The sequence below is a fragment of the Phodopus roborovskii genome, unplaced genomic scaffold (assembly GCF_943737965.1).
Source record: "Phodopus roborovskii unplaced genomic scaffold, PHOROB, whole genome shotgun sequence".
NCBI classification, from domain to species: domain Eukaryota; kingdom Metazoa; phylum Chordata; class Mammalia; order Rodentia; family Cricetidae; genus Phodopus; species Phodopus roborovskii.
In genome coordinates, this window is record NW_026126448.1 from 5,355,001 (window position 1) to 5,374,384 (window position 19,384).

Genomic DNA, 19,384 nt, shown 5'->3' on the forward strand with positions numbered 1-19,384 from the left:
GGAAAGGAGGCATGAGTTGCTGGTGAGGTTTACAAAGAGAAACCACAGACCTGGGCAGCAGGGGTGTTCTTAGAGCTAGGCTTTTCATGACTGCTATAGGCTAACCACCCCAGGTGGACTGGCACTAGAGTCAGCTTAGCGGCATTAGGCACAGTAATGCAATAGGTTGCAGCACACGAGCCTCTGTGTGCAGAAATGGAGAAAGTGATTTTAATTACTCCTACTTTACAGGTGAGGAAACTGGAGCATGCACAGGTATAGCCTGTGAGCAGAGCTGGGGTTTGAATACATGCAGGGTAGACCAGGTTTACATCTCCCCACCTGGACACACTACCATCCAGGGGACCCTTGGGAAAACTCCACTGGCATAATTCATTATCCCAGACACAAACCCAAGGGTTGGCCATCTGTCCACTGAATGACAACCTAGCATGTAGCTAAGACCGAGCTGTATCTTATGTTCCAGGTCACTTTCTGGGGAACAACACTGTCATCGATGTCCTAAGACAGGCTGGACTGGAGGTGGACCACACACCTGCTGGCCAAGCCATCCACAGGTAAGCATCAGAGTATATGGTGGCATCTTAGATTTGGCTGGCTGACTGCTGCCTGACCACATGCTGTGGTCACTGCCCCTGTAACCTGATCATGCCTCAGGGAGATCTGTGAAGCAGACTGCTGTGGGATGGGGTCTCTCTCGGGAATAGGCTGGGCCAGGGTTTGTGGCTAGAAGGTGATAGATGGGATGAGCAGGCTGATATGCAACCTTGTTGCCACTGCCTGGTGCGGTGGGAATGGGAGCAGAATGAGGACTTGTTAAGATTCTTGGGGTTTATATACAAGCAGATTGGGCAGGGACATGAGTGACCTCAATCATCCTAAAATGTCAAAGGACAGCCAGACACTGAATGAAGATGGTGCCATGAGAAGAAGACGCCCCCATTTGTTTTCTTCCCTGTGTCCAACTCTGCTGCATGGCCCTTTTGCCGTTCCTGCCACCCATGCTTCTCTGTTTCCCCCCTGTGTCTGACCCATTGCCTTTTCAGGCTGTGCCCCTAGCTTCCAGCTTTCCTGCCGGGACACTCTCACTTTGCCCACAGAGCTACCCTCTCAACCTCTTCCTGTGTGGGTTCCTATTCTGCACCATCCCACATAGCAGCACCCTGGAAGTTTCCCCAGGATAGGGCCCAGCTGTCTGTCTCGGCATCTATAACCCCAGCATCAAGCATCAACCAGACTTGAGATCTCCTGAAAAGAGTCAGTCTCCTCAAATTCGGAGATTCATACTCCAGTGAACCTTCTCACCAACCCACAGGGATGGCCCTGTTGTGATTTCAGCCACTGTCCTCATGGTTTCAAGACCCAAAGTCTGAAAAAGGCCTCCTTAGTCACAGACAAGCAGACAAGTGGTATTGGCTGCTCATTCTGTATGGGGCTCACTCTGTGTTTCTGACTCACTGTCATAGCCTGGCAAGGCAGATAAAAATGTTCCTGACTTAGTTAGGGCATCTGAGCCTATCGTGAACTCTCTTGAAAGACATATTTGTAGGACAGTCTAGTTCTGTGGCCTTTCTTGGCTCCTAACTATTTCTTGTACCTACTCTGGGCACAAGGAGCTCAAGAATGACCAAGACCTTGACCTTCAGAGAGGAAGCTTTCTTGGGTCCCCAGAATGCAGGCTGCTCCATACTATATCTGCCCAGTTCCACATGACTTCTAAAGGAAGTCATAAACCTCAGTGTTGGGATTCCATTGCCAGCCTCCCACCACTTTCCCCAAGCTCAGCCAGAAGTTTTGGAGGGGGCTAGTATTTGAGGAATAAGGGATGCAAGGTAGCCTCAGAGTCGAGGCATTCCCCTAGTTCCCTCCTGTTCACTCACTTCACCCTTGTCCCCACACCCCCAAGGACCTTTCCCTTGAAGCTCATTGTGTGTGGCCAGGCAGGGCAGGGGAAGCAGGCAGGCTCCTATTCATCTTGGAGTGCAAGCATTGCAGAAGGAGATCTCCTCTGCCCCCACTGGCTCTGCTGGAGGCTCTGCTCAGGGGATTCCCAGTCTTGGTATCTAGTGCAGGGGATGAAGGAACTAGCAGGGCAGAGGGGGGTGGGAAGCTGAGGAGGCAGCGACAATAAAAGCCATCCTTGGCCACAGGTGCTTCCTGTAGCTATCTTTTTGTCTGACTGTTTTGAATTATCTCCTTAACAGCTGCAGCATCTCCAATAGCCTGGGCCCTGGGAGTCTGGAGTTGCCATGGGGGCTGGGAGAGGATGAGCTGAGCCAATGGCCTTTTTCTCTTCAAAGAGAGAGAGAAGCCCCTCACCCACTCAGTTGCAGTGTGAGGGTGGGATGGGAGGACAGGCTGCTTTCAGTCCTGGGTACCACCTCCCTCACAAGCTGTTTGCTAAACCACATTTAACCCTCCAGGGCCAGATGTCCCCAAGGAATTCCTTTGGGGCCACAGGAAAGCAAAGATTAAAAGAGAATATCTGCATGCTGAGAGGCATACCCCTACTTTGAGCACGAACTCCACAGGCATGACTAAATGACCCTTGAGTGCCTGCATAGTCAGGTCCTTTTGTTTGATGACCCACATCAGAGAGGTTTAGTGGGTATCAGGTATTGTGCCTAATGGTGATGCTCACTCACCACCATGCCATCCTGATGAAGCAGCTAACAATGTTCTACCATCCCCTTTCCAAGCGCTACCCATCCACAATCTGGGCCATGAGTTATAAAGTGCGATGTGCATTGTGTATATCAGCCTTCGGGTTGAGCTCTAGTGACTTAGCCCTGTCCTGCCTCCATTCAAGAGATGATCCATAGACATCCAATGCATGCAAGCAGCTTGAATAGCATCAACTGTTCAATGGCCTGGGCTGCCTACCACTGCCGGGCACCGTTCTAAGCCCTTCGCCTGTGTTCATCTGTAAACTCAAAATGTCCCTGGGAAGATCAAGACCATCATACCCCCATTTTACAGGAGACTGAGGCACAGCAAAGTTAGATAACTCACCTAGAGTCCCTCCCCCCAGGGGTATTGCTAAGTGAAACCTTGATCAAGATCAAATAATAATCATAGACCTCGTTTTTCAACCAGCTCCTTCATTCCCGAGCTCCCACACCTGTCTCTGCCACATGATCATGTTCTCCTGATGTACCGTGTGATTTACTCTGTCTCCCACTTCAGGGTATGAGCGGTGTTCTCTCTGTAACAGACAGTGGTTGCCTTGGGTCCCTCCAGCCTGTCCCAGCAGGGGCATTCACCTTTCCTTGAAGACATCCCCTCTGCATCCTCCCTTGCACACATGGCACACTCACATCCTATTCCACTTTGCAGCCCTGCTACAGGGAGCCCAGCTCCTTCTCCCGAGAGTACCTCTCCTGCGAGTCCAGCCCCAGCCACCCCAGCTGCTGCAGTCCCAAAAGCAACCTCAGCAACCCCCACCACCCCTCCTGAGGAGGAGGATCCAGTTCTGTCCCCACACCTCCTGCTCCCTGACAGCCTTAGCCAGCTGGAGGAGTTCGGACGGCAAAAGTGGCGCAAGAGACTAAACAAACACCAACGGCCAAGGCAGTTCAATGACCTCTGGGTCCGCATCGAGGACAGGTAAGCAGGGAAGGGACAGGCTGTCTAGGAGCTAGTTATCAGCCTGCTGTGAGCAAGCAGGGACAGAGGTGTTGGAGTGGAATCTTAGAGGGAGGCTCTTCCCTGACTCTTGAGCATCTCCGTGAGCATCTTTTGGGGGTGTATAGAACATGTTCACATCCGACTCTGGAGTTTTATTCTCTGCATAACCGCAAGTATAATTCTCTTCAGTTTGAAAGTGTCATGGGGTCTGAAATGCTGACACAAGAAGATAACAAGTTCAAGGCCAGCCTGGGTAATTAGTAAGAGTCTGTCTCAAAATAAAAAGTAGAAAGATGTCTGAGGATGTAACATCAGGATTGAGTGCCTGGCTGGTATGCAAAAGGCCCTGGTCTCAACCCCAGTGCAGTCAGTAATTAATTGCTTACTGCCCCTGATTCATTTGTCCCAGGGATGGAGATGAAATCAGGAGCAAACATGGCAGGTTGGATATGTCAGAAGGTGTCAATCCCTGTGCTGGGAATGTTTGAGCAGTGTCACTGTAGCTGGAGACCCTGGAGAGGCCCCCACCCTGTGAGAGAAAGGAACACCAGGCAATGGATGCTGTGGCTCTGAAGTGTAACTGTGCTTTCTGTAAACAGGCAGGTACAGAACACAGCCTAAGGTTCTGGGACTCCCCCACATCCTTATCCTCCTGTCACCAACCCCCCCCCACTCAGCCTGTGGTTAGGAGTAGGTTCTTCCCACCGGCTGGGTCCCACCACTATGCCAGCTTCAAATAACACACAGAGACACTGTATTAGATACAAAGCTATTGGCCTGTTTCTAATGTTTCTTATTGGCTGTCTCTGTCTTAATGGTTAACCCATTTCTACTAATCTAAGTATTTCCATGTGGTCTCATCTTACCGGAGAGAGGGGCTGGCGTTCTTCTCTCCATCTTCCATCTTGGATCTCCTCCTAGTCTCCTAGTCCCATCTATCTTGCTTTCCTATTGGCCAACAGTGCGTTATTCATTAACCAATAAGAGAAGCATATTTACAGAATGATATCTCCCATCATTCTGTCACCAAAACTCCTGTTGCTCCAAGATTCTGCCTAACACCCAGCACTCAGCTCCTCTCCAGAGCAGTCTTCCTAAGTCAGCTGTGTGGCAGAAATCTCTACAGACAGGGAATAGTGTTACTAAGGAATGTCTCAGGAATGGACCTGAGTCTTCCCCCACTAGAGCAGCCCAGTCCTGGATCTGATGTTCCAGTCTAGATCTTAATGCGACCTAGGATTTTCCTTAGCATACCAAATAGAATCACCTTACTTGTTAAATGAGCAAGTATTCAGCCCCACACAGGCCTCATGCATAAGAGGCAGAGGGCAGAGGCCTGAAGTGTATGTCCCAGGAGGTTCAAAGCAGCTCTAGGGAGTTCTGGCCGAACTGTGCATTCATGAATATGAAGCAAGGTATGGAGATGAAGGGCCTGTCCCGAGACTCCCAGGGAACCAAAAGCTGACCTACTGGTACATGCCACTTCCTGGCTCCCATATGCAAGGGACTCATTCCTCCTTCTCAGAGTCCCCAAGTCTCCAGTTTTCTGAGAGGGGGCAGAGGACAAGATAGAGCTCATCTGGAGCCCTTCTGACATGCCAGCTCTCTTAGAGCTTTGTTTTATTCCCCTTCTCACTTTGTTCTTAAATCTGGCTGGAGCTGGCTCTCCACTTCTTGCCCATCTCTCTTTTGCCTACACTACTACAGCAGGGCCCCCAGGGGTCTTCTGGGCTATGCTCATGCCTGCCTCAGGGTTCTCACCTTCTTTTCTGCCTTCTACCTCCACTGGCTCCTCTCCACTGGCTATGTGCCGCCATAGGCCTTACCCTGTTCCCCCATGCTATCATACTTGCTTCCCTCTGCTTTAGGGCCTTCCTAAAAATCCCATTGCGCCAGGCACTTACATCCATCATTTCATAGTCCCATTAAGAGTCACATAAAGCAGGCCTGCTTTTCAGGGTAGGAATCGGAGCCATCCAGATCTGTGACCTTGCTGAGGGATGGAGACTCAGAACTGTCATCCAACTCTAAGGCTCGTTTTCGCCTCCCACCATCTCAGTGCTCTTCCCATCCTCACCTGGCTGAGCTGTCCTATCTGCCCTAGCCACCTATGGGAGCACTTTTCTGGGCACCATTGCCCACACTACATTTCTTTGCCTTTGTTTCCAGGCTGGGGAGTCCTGGGCACAGATCTGGTTTGCATGGCTCCAGGTCACCCGAGGCCTCACTAGGTGGGAAGGGTCTTTGACTTTATGCTTGAGCCTAAGGAGGAGGGAATCAGGGATGCAGACTGTGAGTGCCTGCCTAGGACACCACCTGGAGCAGGCTCGCCTTCCTCCCTCATTATCCCAAGATGTAAACACAGCAGAGGAAGTTTAGAGTAGCAGCAGCCTGTGGCAGGATGATTTATGGGAACCCGTGGAAAGGGCCGAGGGTATCCACAGATGGACTCATGGCAGTGGAGCATTCTCAGGAATCCCTTACCTCTGAGTGCACACAGAGACAGCAGGGAAAGGTGTGACCAGGGCAAGCCACGACAGAGAACGTTCCCATAAAATATGGGCCTGTGGCAATCCTAAAGTGACTCCTGCTCCATTAGGGCCTTGGCTAGTTTCTGGAGGTTATGCCAGCTCTCATATTCCATGTCCCCAAGTCTGCAAGCACACAGGTGTGTGTGCGTGTGCGTGCGTGTGTGTGTGTGTGTGTGTGTGTGTGTGAGAGAGAGAGAGAGAGAGAGAGAGAGAGAGATGGAGGCACAGTGGCTGGCACATCTGGGTTGTAAGCACATTGAGGATGCACAGGTGTAGAGAGCACCTTCCAACTGCTGGGCAAAGCCTGGCCCATAGTAAGCATGAGTATGTGACAGACACGGAGCCTTAGTGAGTGCCACTAGGCAAGTACAGGCCATACACGGGGCAGATGTCAAAGCCTGGGAGGGAACACGGTACACCTCCAGAAGAGCTCTGTATCCTCTTGAGCTGCCCTTCCTGCTCAAGGTATCCCTCTCATTCCTCACAATGTGGGGCAGTAGCTAACATCTCTCTCTCACACACACACAAAACACCTGAAGTGAGTGGTGTCCTGTGAGGATTGGAGAACGAAGTCACTCAATCATGAAAAAAACTACCGGAAGAACCACAGTAGTATTGCAGTCCCACTGCACAGTAAGAAGATATCTGTAAAGCCGAGATCAGCCCCATAGTGACCCTGAAGTGGGGGCTTCTAGTGTTACTCCCAGAGTCCCTGTTCCAGGATGCTTCAGACTCAGTCCCCCCAGCAGGCTGCTTCTTGGGGCCTTCAATGTGTCTTAGACTTAAAGCCATCAGTAAGCCAGTGGGTGGGAGCTGTGGAACACCACCCCCAGTGTAGCAAAGACGAGTTGGGTACACACCTATCACCCATTACTGTGGATTAGTGCTGGTGGCAGACAGTGACATATGGCTCCCAAGATAGTGTCACTAGAAAGACCCTGGAGCCTCAGCTCTACAAGACCCTGGCAATTCCAATCTATGGGCCCATTTCTCATCTCAGGATGGAAAGTTCCTTCCCCCTCTGGCCCACTGTTAGAACACATCAGACGGTTAGCCCACAGTCTGCAAGGTTGAGGGAAGGGTAAAGGCATTCCTGGGGAAGGAGTCATGGCACAAGATGTGTAGGCTGGGGGCTCCAGGTACTGGGTGGAGGGTCAGGGGAAGCAGCAGGAACCTAATCAAGTTGTGTCTTTGCCTACATCTGATGTATCAGTCCAAAGAGGACAAAATCCAGTTGAGAATTACAAGTTCTCCTCCAACAATGGCATGGAGGATTCTGTCATCCAAGCCCTGCATTCTTCAAGGTTGGGGCCCCTGCATCTCTCTAAGGAGGGAACTGGAGGCTGGTCCTATGAGAGTCTCTGAGGGGATAACTAACTGGAGTCTGGTCCCCTTCAACTCTCCACATCATTTCTCTGAGACCCCACTGAAGCAATAAAAAACTCTAGGCTTTGGTGGGGGGGCTTTCATCTTTGGATTTCAATGAGCAAAAAGTACACTTGTGCCCCTAGTTAGGCACCAGCTCCTCCTATTAACAAGAATATGAATGTCAGTGATGCCCGGTGCCAAGTCCTGGAGGGCTCCTACAGAACTCTAGTGCGAGAATCCATCCCTGCTCCAGGGAACCCCAGGAAGGGTGGCAACTGACATGGTGCCTGGCACTGGCCTCACTTGTCTACACTTTCCTTTGGATTTCTGCCAGTGGGTGATCTTACTTCAGGCTTTTACCGCTGGAAATCAGTTTAAAGTCCCTGACTACGTCCTTGCCCTTTCTTTGTATAGATTGGGAAACTGAGGCCTCAAAAACAGTATTGGCCCAAATTTACAGATCAAGCCAAGAAGATAACCCAGACGTGCACAGAGCTGTCTTCTAGCCAGCCAGAGGGGCCTTCCCACACTTGGGGTCCTGTCAGTTCTGAGCAGACTTAGCCCCCAGTGCCAGCCAACTGCAGAGCCTGGGAATGTGCAGTGTGTTTGGTTTGGCCTCTAGACCGTTGTGCCATGAGACGATTTTCCCCAACATGAGCCTGGAAGGGGGTGGGGACCTGGACTGGGGACCAACTTTGTGAGCTGAATAAGCTAGGAAGGAAGGAGGGAGGCTGCATTCAGAGGGGCTCGTCCCCCTCCTCAGTCCCACTCCATTTTCCTGGGACTCTTTCCAAGCAATAAAACCCCACTTGGGCTCCAAGGGAGAGTTTTCATCTTTATTTTTCAAAGTGTGAAAGAAAATGCCTATAGGTGCCTTGTGAGACATAATTCCCATTTGGTCTTGCCCGCCTAGTCCAGCCTGGGCCCTGGCTCCAGCCACCTCACAGGGCATCTAGCCCAGTGCCCTGAAGCTAGCCCTTAAAACCGTCCAACTACCCAGCCTGGGACATACAGCAGCAGCTAGGCATGGGCGCGCGTGTGTGTGTGTGTGTGTGTGTGTGTGTGTGTGTGTGTGTGTGTGTGTGTGTGTGTGTTGCTTGCAGTTTTCTTTCTTATTAGACAAGAAAGGGAGTGTAGACGCTGAGGTAATGACCTCTCCCAGGGGCTGCAGCCAACAAGGCCTCAGTCTGACCCTGGAAATGTGCACATCACTGTTCAAGGTCTTACCAGAAAATAATGCACTTCACTAATGCTCACGGTTCATGCTACAGAAACAGATGGCCTCAGTGCATCTCATCTCATTAAGAATCCCCATCTCCTTCAAGCTCAACAAAAATAGCAATATGGCATAGGTATAGCACTAAGCATGGTGCCTGCCTATACTCAGAAGTACACTGTAAATGAGGAAAGTTGTTAGTGGAAGTGGCAGAGACACAAAAATATTAACAATCATTTTAAAAAAAACAAAACACGAAAATTGCCTTCTGACACTTCCCAGAGCCAGACACTGTTATGAGACTTCTCAGTAGAAACCCATTTCTTCAACCCTCACATAGCCTAAGTCCCACTATGAACATGAGGTCAATGGGAAGTGGAGAGTGATTTCTTCACTCTTCAAGGTAGTAGGGCAAGTCTCTAGAGGTGAGGGAGCCAGTAACAGCAAGACAGTAGATATGACGGCGTTGAGGTAGAGGTAAAGCAGTTATAGTGAGATGGTGACAGGCCCCATGTGATTGGAGACCAGCATGGCATAAAGCAAAGCGCACTGGGCTCTGTGAGCTAAAATGTGCTGTGGAAACCCCTGGCTCACCCCTGTGTTGTATGCATACTCTGTAGGAGCACCATGCCTGCCTCCTCTGAGAGAGGCAACAGTCTTTCTCTCCTGCCCCACGGGTGTACAAACCTGCTTTGCCCAAAACCTGGCTACCAGTAGCCCCCCCTTGAAGTCCCACATTGCTGAAAGTGGGTGGTAAGACCCATTCTGAGGGCTTATTATGACTATGGAAATCTTGTTTGAACAGCTGGCATGAGGGAAGCTCCAACCAAGGCAGATAGGATGATATGGTGAAAATTAAGGGGTGTGTGTGTGTGTGTGTGTGTGTGTGTGTGTGTGTGTGTGTGTGTGTGTGTGTGTGTTCTGCCACCTTCAGCAACCTTGGAAGGAGCAACAAGGGGCGGAAGACCTGTAGACAGGTGGAATCTGTACTCTGGGAAACTCAGAGCTCACTGCTCCATGACTTTGCAGTTGTTTCTGCCTGGGATCCACCCTCATGATTGGTCACAGGTGGGCTCAGCCTGTCCTTGGAGGTGAGCTAGCTGTGGGGTTCTAGACTATTCCTCTTCCCTAAGATATCTAGTGAATATAGAGCTGAACCCCAAGCTCTCTTCCTAGGAGGAGGATGCTGACAGTCACTGTTTCCCCCTTCCAGCACCACTGCCTCGCCACCACCGCTGCCCCTCCAGCCAACCCCCAGCTCCGGGACCACCAAGCCCTTTGCCAAGTCCTCACACCAGCTCCAGCAGCAGGACCTTGCCGGGCCTACCAGCAACTCAGCACCTACACTGGGCCTCCCCCCTGCCATCGCTGCCTCCATTGTTGCCCCCTTCCTACTACACACCCTTGGGCCTTCCTGACCTTGACCAATGCACAGAAGCCAGAGAAACCACAGCAATCTGTGACCATGCCCACCATCTGCCACCACCTCAGAGGGTGCTGACATCTTGAGGTAGTTCACACAGGACAGGGACTTTAAAACACTAGAGCTTTATTGTACCCAAATTACTTCTTCTTTTTTGTAGAAGGTCTTAATTTCCCATAGTGCTATGGGACTCTTTTGTAAAATATGTGTCCATATTAAAAGAGAAAGTGTATTTATTCTACCGATAAAACTATTTTTATGTAGCCCATGTTATACTCCCTGAATTAGCCCCAACACCAACCCAGGGAAGGAGCCCAGGTTCCTATGACCTCTGTGACTTGTGTAGACTATGGCTTTGAATTGGTCCCAAGCTTCATAGTCAGGCTTGGCTTCTTCCACCTTAGGTACCTCTAAGGGCAGCCCCATGCTTTTGGGAAACTGAATTTCATAGCCAGAAGCATGGTGGCCAACCATCCTCCTCATCCCCAGATGTATCCAGGCCCTGGAGGGACAATTTTTTTTAAAAAAGAAAGAATGCTGCTATTTTGAAGTCCTGAGTGTCTGGACTGGCCCACCAGAGCTCCTGGTGAGTTTTTCCATCAAAGAAGGAGATTGGTGCTGAGGCAAGTGAACCCAGTCCCGTGGTCAGATAGCTACACAGAGACCCAAAAAGTGAATGGGGTTTACCCAAAGTCACAAAGCAAGTGGGCGATCTATGTTCCAGTGGTACTTGTTCAGCTTCTATTTAAGAGGGACTGCTAAAAGCACAGCTGAGTGAGGTGAGCTGGACAGAAGGACAGGAGTGGGCATAGGACGTTTTTAGGGTGATGGAGTGTTCAGGAGTCAGCAATTGTAATGGCAATGGTTAAAAAAGGGGGGGGGGACTTGGGCCAGAAGCCAGCAGGTGGGCTCTCTGTGTTCTCCCTTATCCATAGATCCTCACACTAATGCTGTGAGATGTGATGAACCCCATTTTGATGATGACACTGAACCCCCCAAAAGAGGGGGAAAGATCCACCCAAGGTGTGCTCCCACGCCCAGATCAGTGTGACACAAGAACAACCCTTGTCTCTTGGCTATGTTCTGTCCTTGTTCCCGTCTGGAGAAGCGCCTGGAGCTCCCAAACTGGAATCCTCCTTGGCTTCCCATGGCAGGCAAGGGGGCTGTTTCACCAGCTCCTCCTGCTGGTCCCTGCAGCCAGGGGGCTCTAGCAGGATAAGGAGCCAGTATGGGCAGGCAGGGAGTTGAGACAGAGAGACCCTCCTGTCTCCAGGGGCTGACTGGGGACACAGTAAGGCTGAATTGCAGCCTACAGCTCAAAGCTGGGCTTGTGGTTCATTGCTTATGTAAGGAGTCCTAGATCCTGAGAGCAGGAAGACCCCTCACCTGTCAACAGCAGTAAGAGTAACACAAAGGTCCAGAAAGAGGAGAGACTTCTCCAAGGTGCCATAGCTAGGACGGGCATGCTGACTCCAGTCCTGTTTTCTCACCTCACTGCTCATGGGTTTCCCTGGCAGGCTCGATGGCGCCTGGTTGGCTGAGGCACCGCCATTCTCAGGTTGGCAGACATCTCCCTTTTGAGATGGCAGGATTCTGGGCAACTCATTGGATAGTCAGGGGTCCCACAGGCATCCTGGCAGGCAGCAGAATTCTTTCCAGCTCTGCCCCAGTGGGCAGGTTTAAGCCTGAGACCTGGCAGGATTCTGGAACTCGGCCTCACAGGGTCCGCCAGCCCCATGGGCACCACACTGTAAACTGAACTTGACCTCAACCAGGACTGGAGTCAGTTTATCCTTGGCAAAAAAAAAAAAAAGTGACTTCCTATTGCTGAGCGGGAAGGGGCTTAGCTGACTTTTAAAGCAGGCTCAGAAGTTAGACATCAAACGGATTGTGCAGAGCGCTATTGGGATGAGATAAGTGTAAAGGAATTGGAAACACACAGGCCAGATTCCCCTGTTTGGGGCAGAGTATGGCATGAGATGTACGGAGATCAAGCTTGAGGTTAATTAAAGATGAAGCATTTGGGGAAACAGTCCAGGCACCTGACTGTGTGCCCAGACCTGTGCCAGGCATAGGGCCAAAATGGTGAATTAATGCAGCATGTAATCACTGGGGAAGCATGGTGCCAGGGTTACACATACGAGCTGAATTGTACCCACCCTCCTGGGCCCAGAAGAGTTCATCGTCAGGGTGGGACTGGTGGAGCCATCCTGGGCCACTGCTGTCCCAGCCCCAACCTCGGGCTACTGTCTCTCCCCACTGTCTTTCCAGATCCCTTCTTAAGGAAGATTCAAAGTGAAGGAAGTGTTCCAAACTCTTTTTCTCAACCCTACTTTAAAGTTTTTAAAGAAAGACAATTGCCACGTTTAGGAGTACATGCCTGTAACGACTGATCTTGGGCAGCTGAAGTAAAAGCACCATAGGGGTCTAGCCTTGGAAATAAAGTGAATTCTAGAACAGCTTGAGCCACAAAGCCAGACCCTATATGAAAAATAATGGAAGGGAGGGAGGAGGGAAAGAAGGAAGGAAGGAAGGAAGGAAGGAAGGAAGGAAGGAAGGAAGGGTTGGCTAGGCCAACTGATCAACAAATTTCCAGGTTGGTATGGACTTAGAAAAGAGAGCAGTTGTTGGTCAAACATCTAGGGCCAAAGTTTCCTGATCCCTGGAGATCTCTATTAAGCCAGGGTTGGAGTAAGGAGCAAATTCAACTTTACTGGCCAACATCCCAGGAGGCCTAGGCACAAAAAACAGAATGTATGGCTAGGCCACTTAAACTTCCAATCCTGCTCCAAAAACACCAGTAATTCATCAACAATTTCTCAGACTTCATGTCCCATCAAGCTGGACTCATAAAACACAAGGCCCTATTCCTTTGAGAGTTCCTTGAGTACTTTTAGGACTTTCATTTTGACATTGAGGCAGACAGAAAGATGGACGGCCAGAAGCCCAGCAGATTAATTGACCAGCACATGCTGAGGGTAAAAGAATCGTGGAGGTGCAGGGGCCAATCCCCAGGGTCAAAGATGCAGAGTCTGCCATGTGTGGACTGAGGGTGACTTGGAATGTTCGCCCCCCACACACACACACACATCCTCCTCACATGGAGTCTGATCACCTACTACTTCCTGGCCTCATCTAGACTTGGGTAAGCCTGGGAGCCCAGGTACTTTGACCCACCACTCCTCCTGGCTCTATTGTCACAACAGATCCCAAAGAAGAGGCGTGCTACCAAAAGAGAATCTCTTTAAAAAGGTGACATTTTATGTGGTAGTTGTAGCTAGATGACATCCTGGATGGCAGGGGTAGTGATAGCTGTGAGAAAAACACCAGGCCTTCCACTTGGCATTCCAGGCCCTCCATGACCTGGCTCGGCTGAGCTTGCTGGCCATTCTCATCCTTCCCATCCCAGACCTGACAGATGGGATCATATTGGTTATTTCTAGAATATACAGTGTTTTATACATGTTGCCTCCCAGGAGAGGGTCTCTTCTCTTCTCCCAATCGTTTATCCTATAAGGATAACCCGGGTAGCACTAGCTCCAGGAGGTTCCCTGTTACCATGCCCACATTCCAGAGTTGGGCTGTCTAGATAGGAATTTGCTACCTGTTGGGAATGCAAATCATTTGATGGGGTAGGTCATGTGTCAGGTTTTTGTTTGTTTGTTTTGTTTTGTTTTTAATGTCCTTCAACACAAAGGAGATACTCCAAAGATGGTTTGAGAGGGACAAGGGAAGCAAGGAAGAGAGGTTTGGAGCTAGGATGGAGGAAAGAGCCTTGGCTCTCTTTTGGGGGCAGCCTCTACCTCCCCAGTTGGTAGAGGACAGCACCTGGGGCAGAGCTCTCTGGGTGGAGGGAGAGGCATTGTATGCAAGGCCCCAAGGCCCACTGGCCACAGCCTTGGTAGCCAGCTGGAAGTCTTGGCAAAGGACTGGTGTAAATGACATGGCGGTGCCCCCTGGCTCTGTAAGGCTCAGGTTCTTTAAACGTTGTTATTTTTTCAAAAATTCATCTAAGCAGCCAAAAATATCACCCTGGCTGGCTGTCTAAGCCTGTAGATTCAGGACTCAGTCAAGCCTCCAGCCACCCCTCCCCCACTCTTCCACAGCCCAGCCAGACTTGCCATGAACTGGCAGAAACACCTATAGCCCTTGGGCAGGGGATCTCTGGGGGAGGAGAGGACTGGATTGAACCCCTGCCCCTGCCTGTGGCTTTAACCCAGAGCCCTTCCATCTGTGCCCAACCCTGGGGAAGGAAAGGCAGGGCTTATAAGGACCTCTGGGCCCCTTCCTGGCCCTTTCCAAGGAATGTCAGCTCCTCACAGCCTGTCCCCAAAGGCAGACTGGGATCTTTCCCCACTGGAGGTGGCATGCATCTTCCCTTTCTTGCTGACATTGGGTAGCCTCCTACTCCTCTTTGAGCCTCCATTTCCTCAAGGACCATAGGGAGAGTTTTCTGGGGCCAGAAAAGGAATTCTGCATATGATCTTGTGTCTCTTTGGAGTTCCACCCTTCCCTAGACCAGCTTTCCAGGTAGGCCTCACAGCTGCCATGATGGGAACATGTGGCAGACAAGAAAGCATTACTTAAAGGCTCCCTCCATCCTTAGACCTGCCCTGAGGATTGTGGTTTTGAATGGGATCCAAGTCTGCAGTGCCTGGTGTGAGAGACCAGGGACTCTTAGGCAGGAGTCTCTCTGGTTGCCAGACTGGGTGGGAGGAGCTCTTGACTCTGGGTGGGGAGGCTGGCCTTAACCTTTGCCCAGCTCGAAGTCTCAGATTTGTTGGCTATCCCACTGTGCCTCAATGTACCAAGCTGGCTTCAGCTCTCACCATACTTGTGGTGTTCTTTATCACCTCTTCCCTCGCCCCTGTGAAATGTCATGAAGAGTTCTTTAAGAGTATAATAGAAGACAAAGAAAGATGCTATTAATGTTATTTTGCCAAAAATATTTTTGTAGCATAATATATTAATAAAAGATACTATGAACTTAACGCTGGTGTTTCCATGTGCTGAACTTCACTACCTTTTCCTTCTGCAGGGAACATTTGGGGGATTGCCTGGCTTGTGAGGGCCATGGCCTACAACAGTGTGGCACAGAGAATGTGAATAACCCCATTTGCTATGCACAGATTTTGGTGTGGGCTGAGAAGGTGGCTTGAGCAGGGACCTTGTAGGTGCAGGACCCAACACTGGGTGGTGTGTATGACCCTTGCCAGGCAGAGGGAGCTGTCTGTGTTTGGAGCAAGGCGAAAGGTTGGGCCTGCCAGACCAGGGAGCTAAGGGAGGTGGGAGGCTTCAGGCTGTGCTGAGCCCAACTGGAACCTCTCCTCTGTCCTGGAGATGCTAGTGCAGGACAGAAATTAAGCAAAATGGGTAGGGATGGGCACAGGGTATGACCCCAGCTGCTGTTCACACAGCTGTTGACCCAGGTGACCAGGCAGGCCACTGTTATGACACTGTAAAATAAAATTATTTTCAGAATGCCTTTTTTTATGTTGCTTGGTTATGTTGGTGTGCATAGTGTGGCATGTGTGATGTTCCAAAATGTTCTGTACATCCAGTCTCAGAATATGGTTTTCTGTACATTTAACTATTAAAACGTTGATTTCTTTTTAAAGGCAAAGCCCAGGCCTTACTCATGTTTGCATTCACTCAGTGACAAAAGAGTATTTAGGACAGAGGACATGTTTATTTTATCAATTTTAAACCTGAAACGAAGCACCACCCAGTATGTGTATTAAATTATGTTCACCAAAAGCAAAGCAATGGCTGGAGTTGGAGAGCAGTAGTAAAGCACTTAGCATGTGCAAGACCCTGGATCCATCCCACCAAAAGTAAAAAGTAAGCAAATAAATAATAATACAAAAACAAACAAATGGAGGATGCCACCCATGTTCATGTGTAAGTTAGCTTCTAAATATGTTTTCCCCAGGGGTTGCACCTATACCCATAGGTACCAGGTGGTACAGGGATTTGGGGCATATAGTTGTTGGGGGCACCGGGGATGTGGCTGTGGATCAAAGATAATTGGTAACTTGTAGAAAAACTCATACAAAAAAATGCTGCACTGCTTCAACAGCCCGCCACCCCAAACCCCACCATTCAACCTTAGGAAAGTCCATTTGTATTATCTGAACCTAGAACCTAAATTGATTTCATATAAACACAAAGTAAGTGTTTACTAAGTTTTAATGCACAGTAGTGCTTACAGGAATATGACGTCCATACTGTAAAGAGGCTATTCTGAGGCTATTCCAAACATTACCAAGAGTGTCCCCATTTGCAAAAGACACCACTTCCAGCACTCCCTCAGAGGCTATGACAGTGTGAGAGCCACATATACCTGCCCCTCACTCCCCTGCCCCCAGATTTTACCTGCCATAACAGCATCAGACAGGTGCAAACTTTTGTCTACTGTGGTGTTGGCTACAAACATTAACAAATCAAATTAGTTTGTTTCAAACTATTTTCATTTTATTTCTTTCTCTCGTAGCTAAGGCATTTGGTTTGGGTTTTTTGTTTTGTTTTGTATTTATTATGGCATTGGTGTTGCCCATAAGTTTTACAGAGGCCATGAAATGTTTGCACTGACATAAGACACTGGATCTGAAAGTATGAAGACACAACCACTGCTCTGCAGTCTCCTGAGGGTCTGTGCTTGGAACTAATGTGCATTTGCCCTGTTTCCCTGTGGCCCTCACTGCATGGTTATCCTTAGGAAAGAAGCACTTAGCTCCCAAAGAGGGAGGTAGCATGGTGGAACACTACAAAGGACAGCTGGCCTGGGACCCAAAGCCTGCCATGGCTGCTTGCTGTTAGTTTGTCCTTGAACATGTCCCCAAACCCTCAGTATGGGAAGCCAGGAAAACGAGGGTGCCTTACAGAGCTGGGATGATGATCAGCTAAGACAATACCCTGGAAAGCTTTGGGCCTGCAAGATGGCAGCAGCGTATGTTACGATAGTCCTTGAAAGAGGCAAAGCAGGTGCCCTGCATCTCCACAATCCCTATAACTTCACTCAAATTCTCCAAGGGTGTTTCCAGTTCTGCTTTGCCAGCAACTTCATAAAATAACATCAGGATGAAGACTCAGTTTCCACTCTTGAAAAATGGAGGATTGGAGCAGATATCTGCCAAGTACTACCTAGTTGTAATGGGCTGGAATTCTTCCTCTGCCTTCCAACCTCTTGATTCATCTGCCAGCTTTTCAAATCATCTCTTCTTTTAAAATAAAGTGATTGCGTCAAAGGTTAAATCCTACCAGCTAACTGCCACCTGTGTGAGCTCTCTGCCTGGGTAGTTTGACTCTGTTAATCTTGTCCAGGATATGGCAGGGAGCCCAAGGGACATGTGAGAGGAGCTTCTAACACTCCTGGACAGAGGTCAGCATCCATCGTAGTGGAGAGAATAGGCTTGGGGCATGTGGAACTGCAGGCAGGAAACTCCGCCATGGAAGTGTGGGTAGGGTATGGGAAGGCAGGTGGGGAGGAACCACCCAGAAGTCACAGATCTGGTGTCATGTGAATGACAGAAGATGCAGAGAGATGACTAGAGCTCCACCAAGCTCCTTGTCTGGGAAGTAATGATCAGTACTTGGAGGTTCAGTCTGTGGACCTTAGACTTGATCAACCGCTGGCATTTTACCAAAAAATAAAAGTCTTTTCTTTGTGTGACATTGATGCTCTGAAGGCATGCAGGAGTAGCAACTTAACTTGGGAAGTCAGGAGGCATAGGAGGTTGAACCAACTCTCCCAGCAGGATTAGGCCAGTTTGCCAGAACCGGGAAAGAAAACAAACATTGGGGCCAGATCAAGCACCAGAGATCCTGCTAAAGGCCCCCTGGTTTCCACCCTTGGTTACACACTGGTGTCCACAGGGCTGACTGGCACAGCCCAGGTTAGAAGCTGCCCCCAGGCTCACCATCATCACTCATGGTCCAGGCTCACCATCATCACTCATGGTCCTCACTGCCTGGGGACTCCAGCCAGCAAGAAGTGTTCTTCTGCCTATAGCTAGTTTTGCTCCATGAGGCACTCTTTCCTTCCTGGAGAAATCTGCCCAGCTTGCTGTTCTGGCTCCAATATCACACTTCTCTTTCAGCTTTTGAATTTCAAAGCAAATCTGAGACTGACTGCAAACAGATGGATGGGGTCATAAAAAATCCCCAAGCAGGGAGCAAAGAGGCTCAGGGTTGTAAAGGAGAGGCTCCCTGGAAGAATGCATGTACCCATGCTATGTTCCTCCCTCTCTGCCTTCTGTGAGCTCTCTGCAGCAAAAACAACACACATATCTTTCTCACCTTCCCCTCTCCAAACATCACTGGCCTTCAAACCTCAACCTCATTCTACATTTCCCAGGAAGCTTTTTGTGGCTTCCTCTCTCAGACTATCACCTTCTGCCACCTAACCAGCTAACACATTCTCCCAGGATCATAGTGCCTTTAACTTTCTGGACCCATGGTATTGATCATATACATCTTGCTATATTACCTATATTACTGGTAAGGACTTTACATGTCTTACCTCTCCGAATAGATTATAGGCTTAAGACTGGAAAAAGTTTCTCTCTTTTTGACTAATCCAATATTGGACAAATGGACACAAACTAGGTACTTTATATAGTTTAAATGACAATGGTAGGAAGTGAATAGAGTCACCTCACCACTAATGTGAGGATCTGTGATAAAGTGGTTCAAGGAATGTCCTACTCCTGGAGGGGATTGGGGCTCTATCCGGGGCTTGGCTGCTCCCAAGAAGAAAGTAACTGAACAATCTCAGATGGGGTTTCAAAGGGGACAGTGAAATGGATTGTTGGGAGTGTGGAGTTTATTAGAAGCGTTATTAATGCCACTGACAGGCAAACAGATAAATAACAGCATGGCTGAGGCTCTGAGGAGAGACCAGATCCTAGCACCAGAGACAGACAGCATAGTAGGAGCTCTGAGTAGAGGAGTCAGGGCTCACGTGACAGAAGTGGGAGTCCTTTCTTTCTAAAGGTGGGTAGGTTTCACAGCGCCAGCCAGCAGCCATACTCTCTGACTGCCATGCAGAAGGCAAGATAGGGAGAAGGATGTGTGGCCACCAATACCAGCTATGATGTCATCTCCCTTCTCCAGTGAGAGATCCTGCACCTGGAAGTCTGTTAGCTGTAGGGGGAGGGCAATATCTCATAGGGTGCCTGTCTGTGTCTGTGGAGGGAAAGGCTGCTGCCAATGTTGTGG

At 49.6% G+C, this 19,384-nt stretch overlaps 1 protein-coding gene across 1 annotated transcript in view; it reads left to right on the top strand.

Annotated features, from left to right (window-relative positions):
- Positions 1–10,415, top strand: part of Trabd2b (TraB domain containing 2B) — a 196,806-nt gene extending 186,391 nt beyond the window's left edge. Inside the window, exons 5-7 of the mRNA XM_051188471.1 lie at positions 467–557; positions 3,337–3,606; positions 9,956–10,415. Of these exons, the coding sequence (XP_051044428.1) occupies positions 467–557; positions 3,337–3,606; positions 9,956–10,160 (566 nt within the window). The 3' untranslated portion in view covers positions 10,161–10,415. The remainder of the gene's footprint in view (positions 1–466; positions 558–3,336; positions 3,607–9,955) is intronic.
- Positions 10,416–19,384: the final 8,969 nt, after the last annotated feature.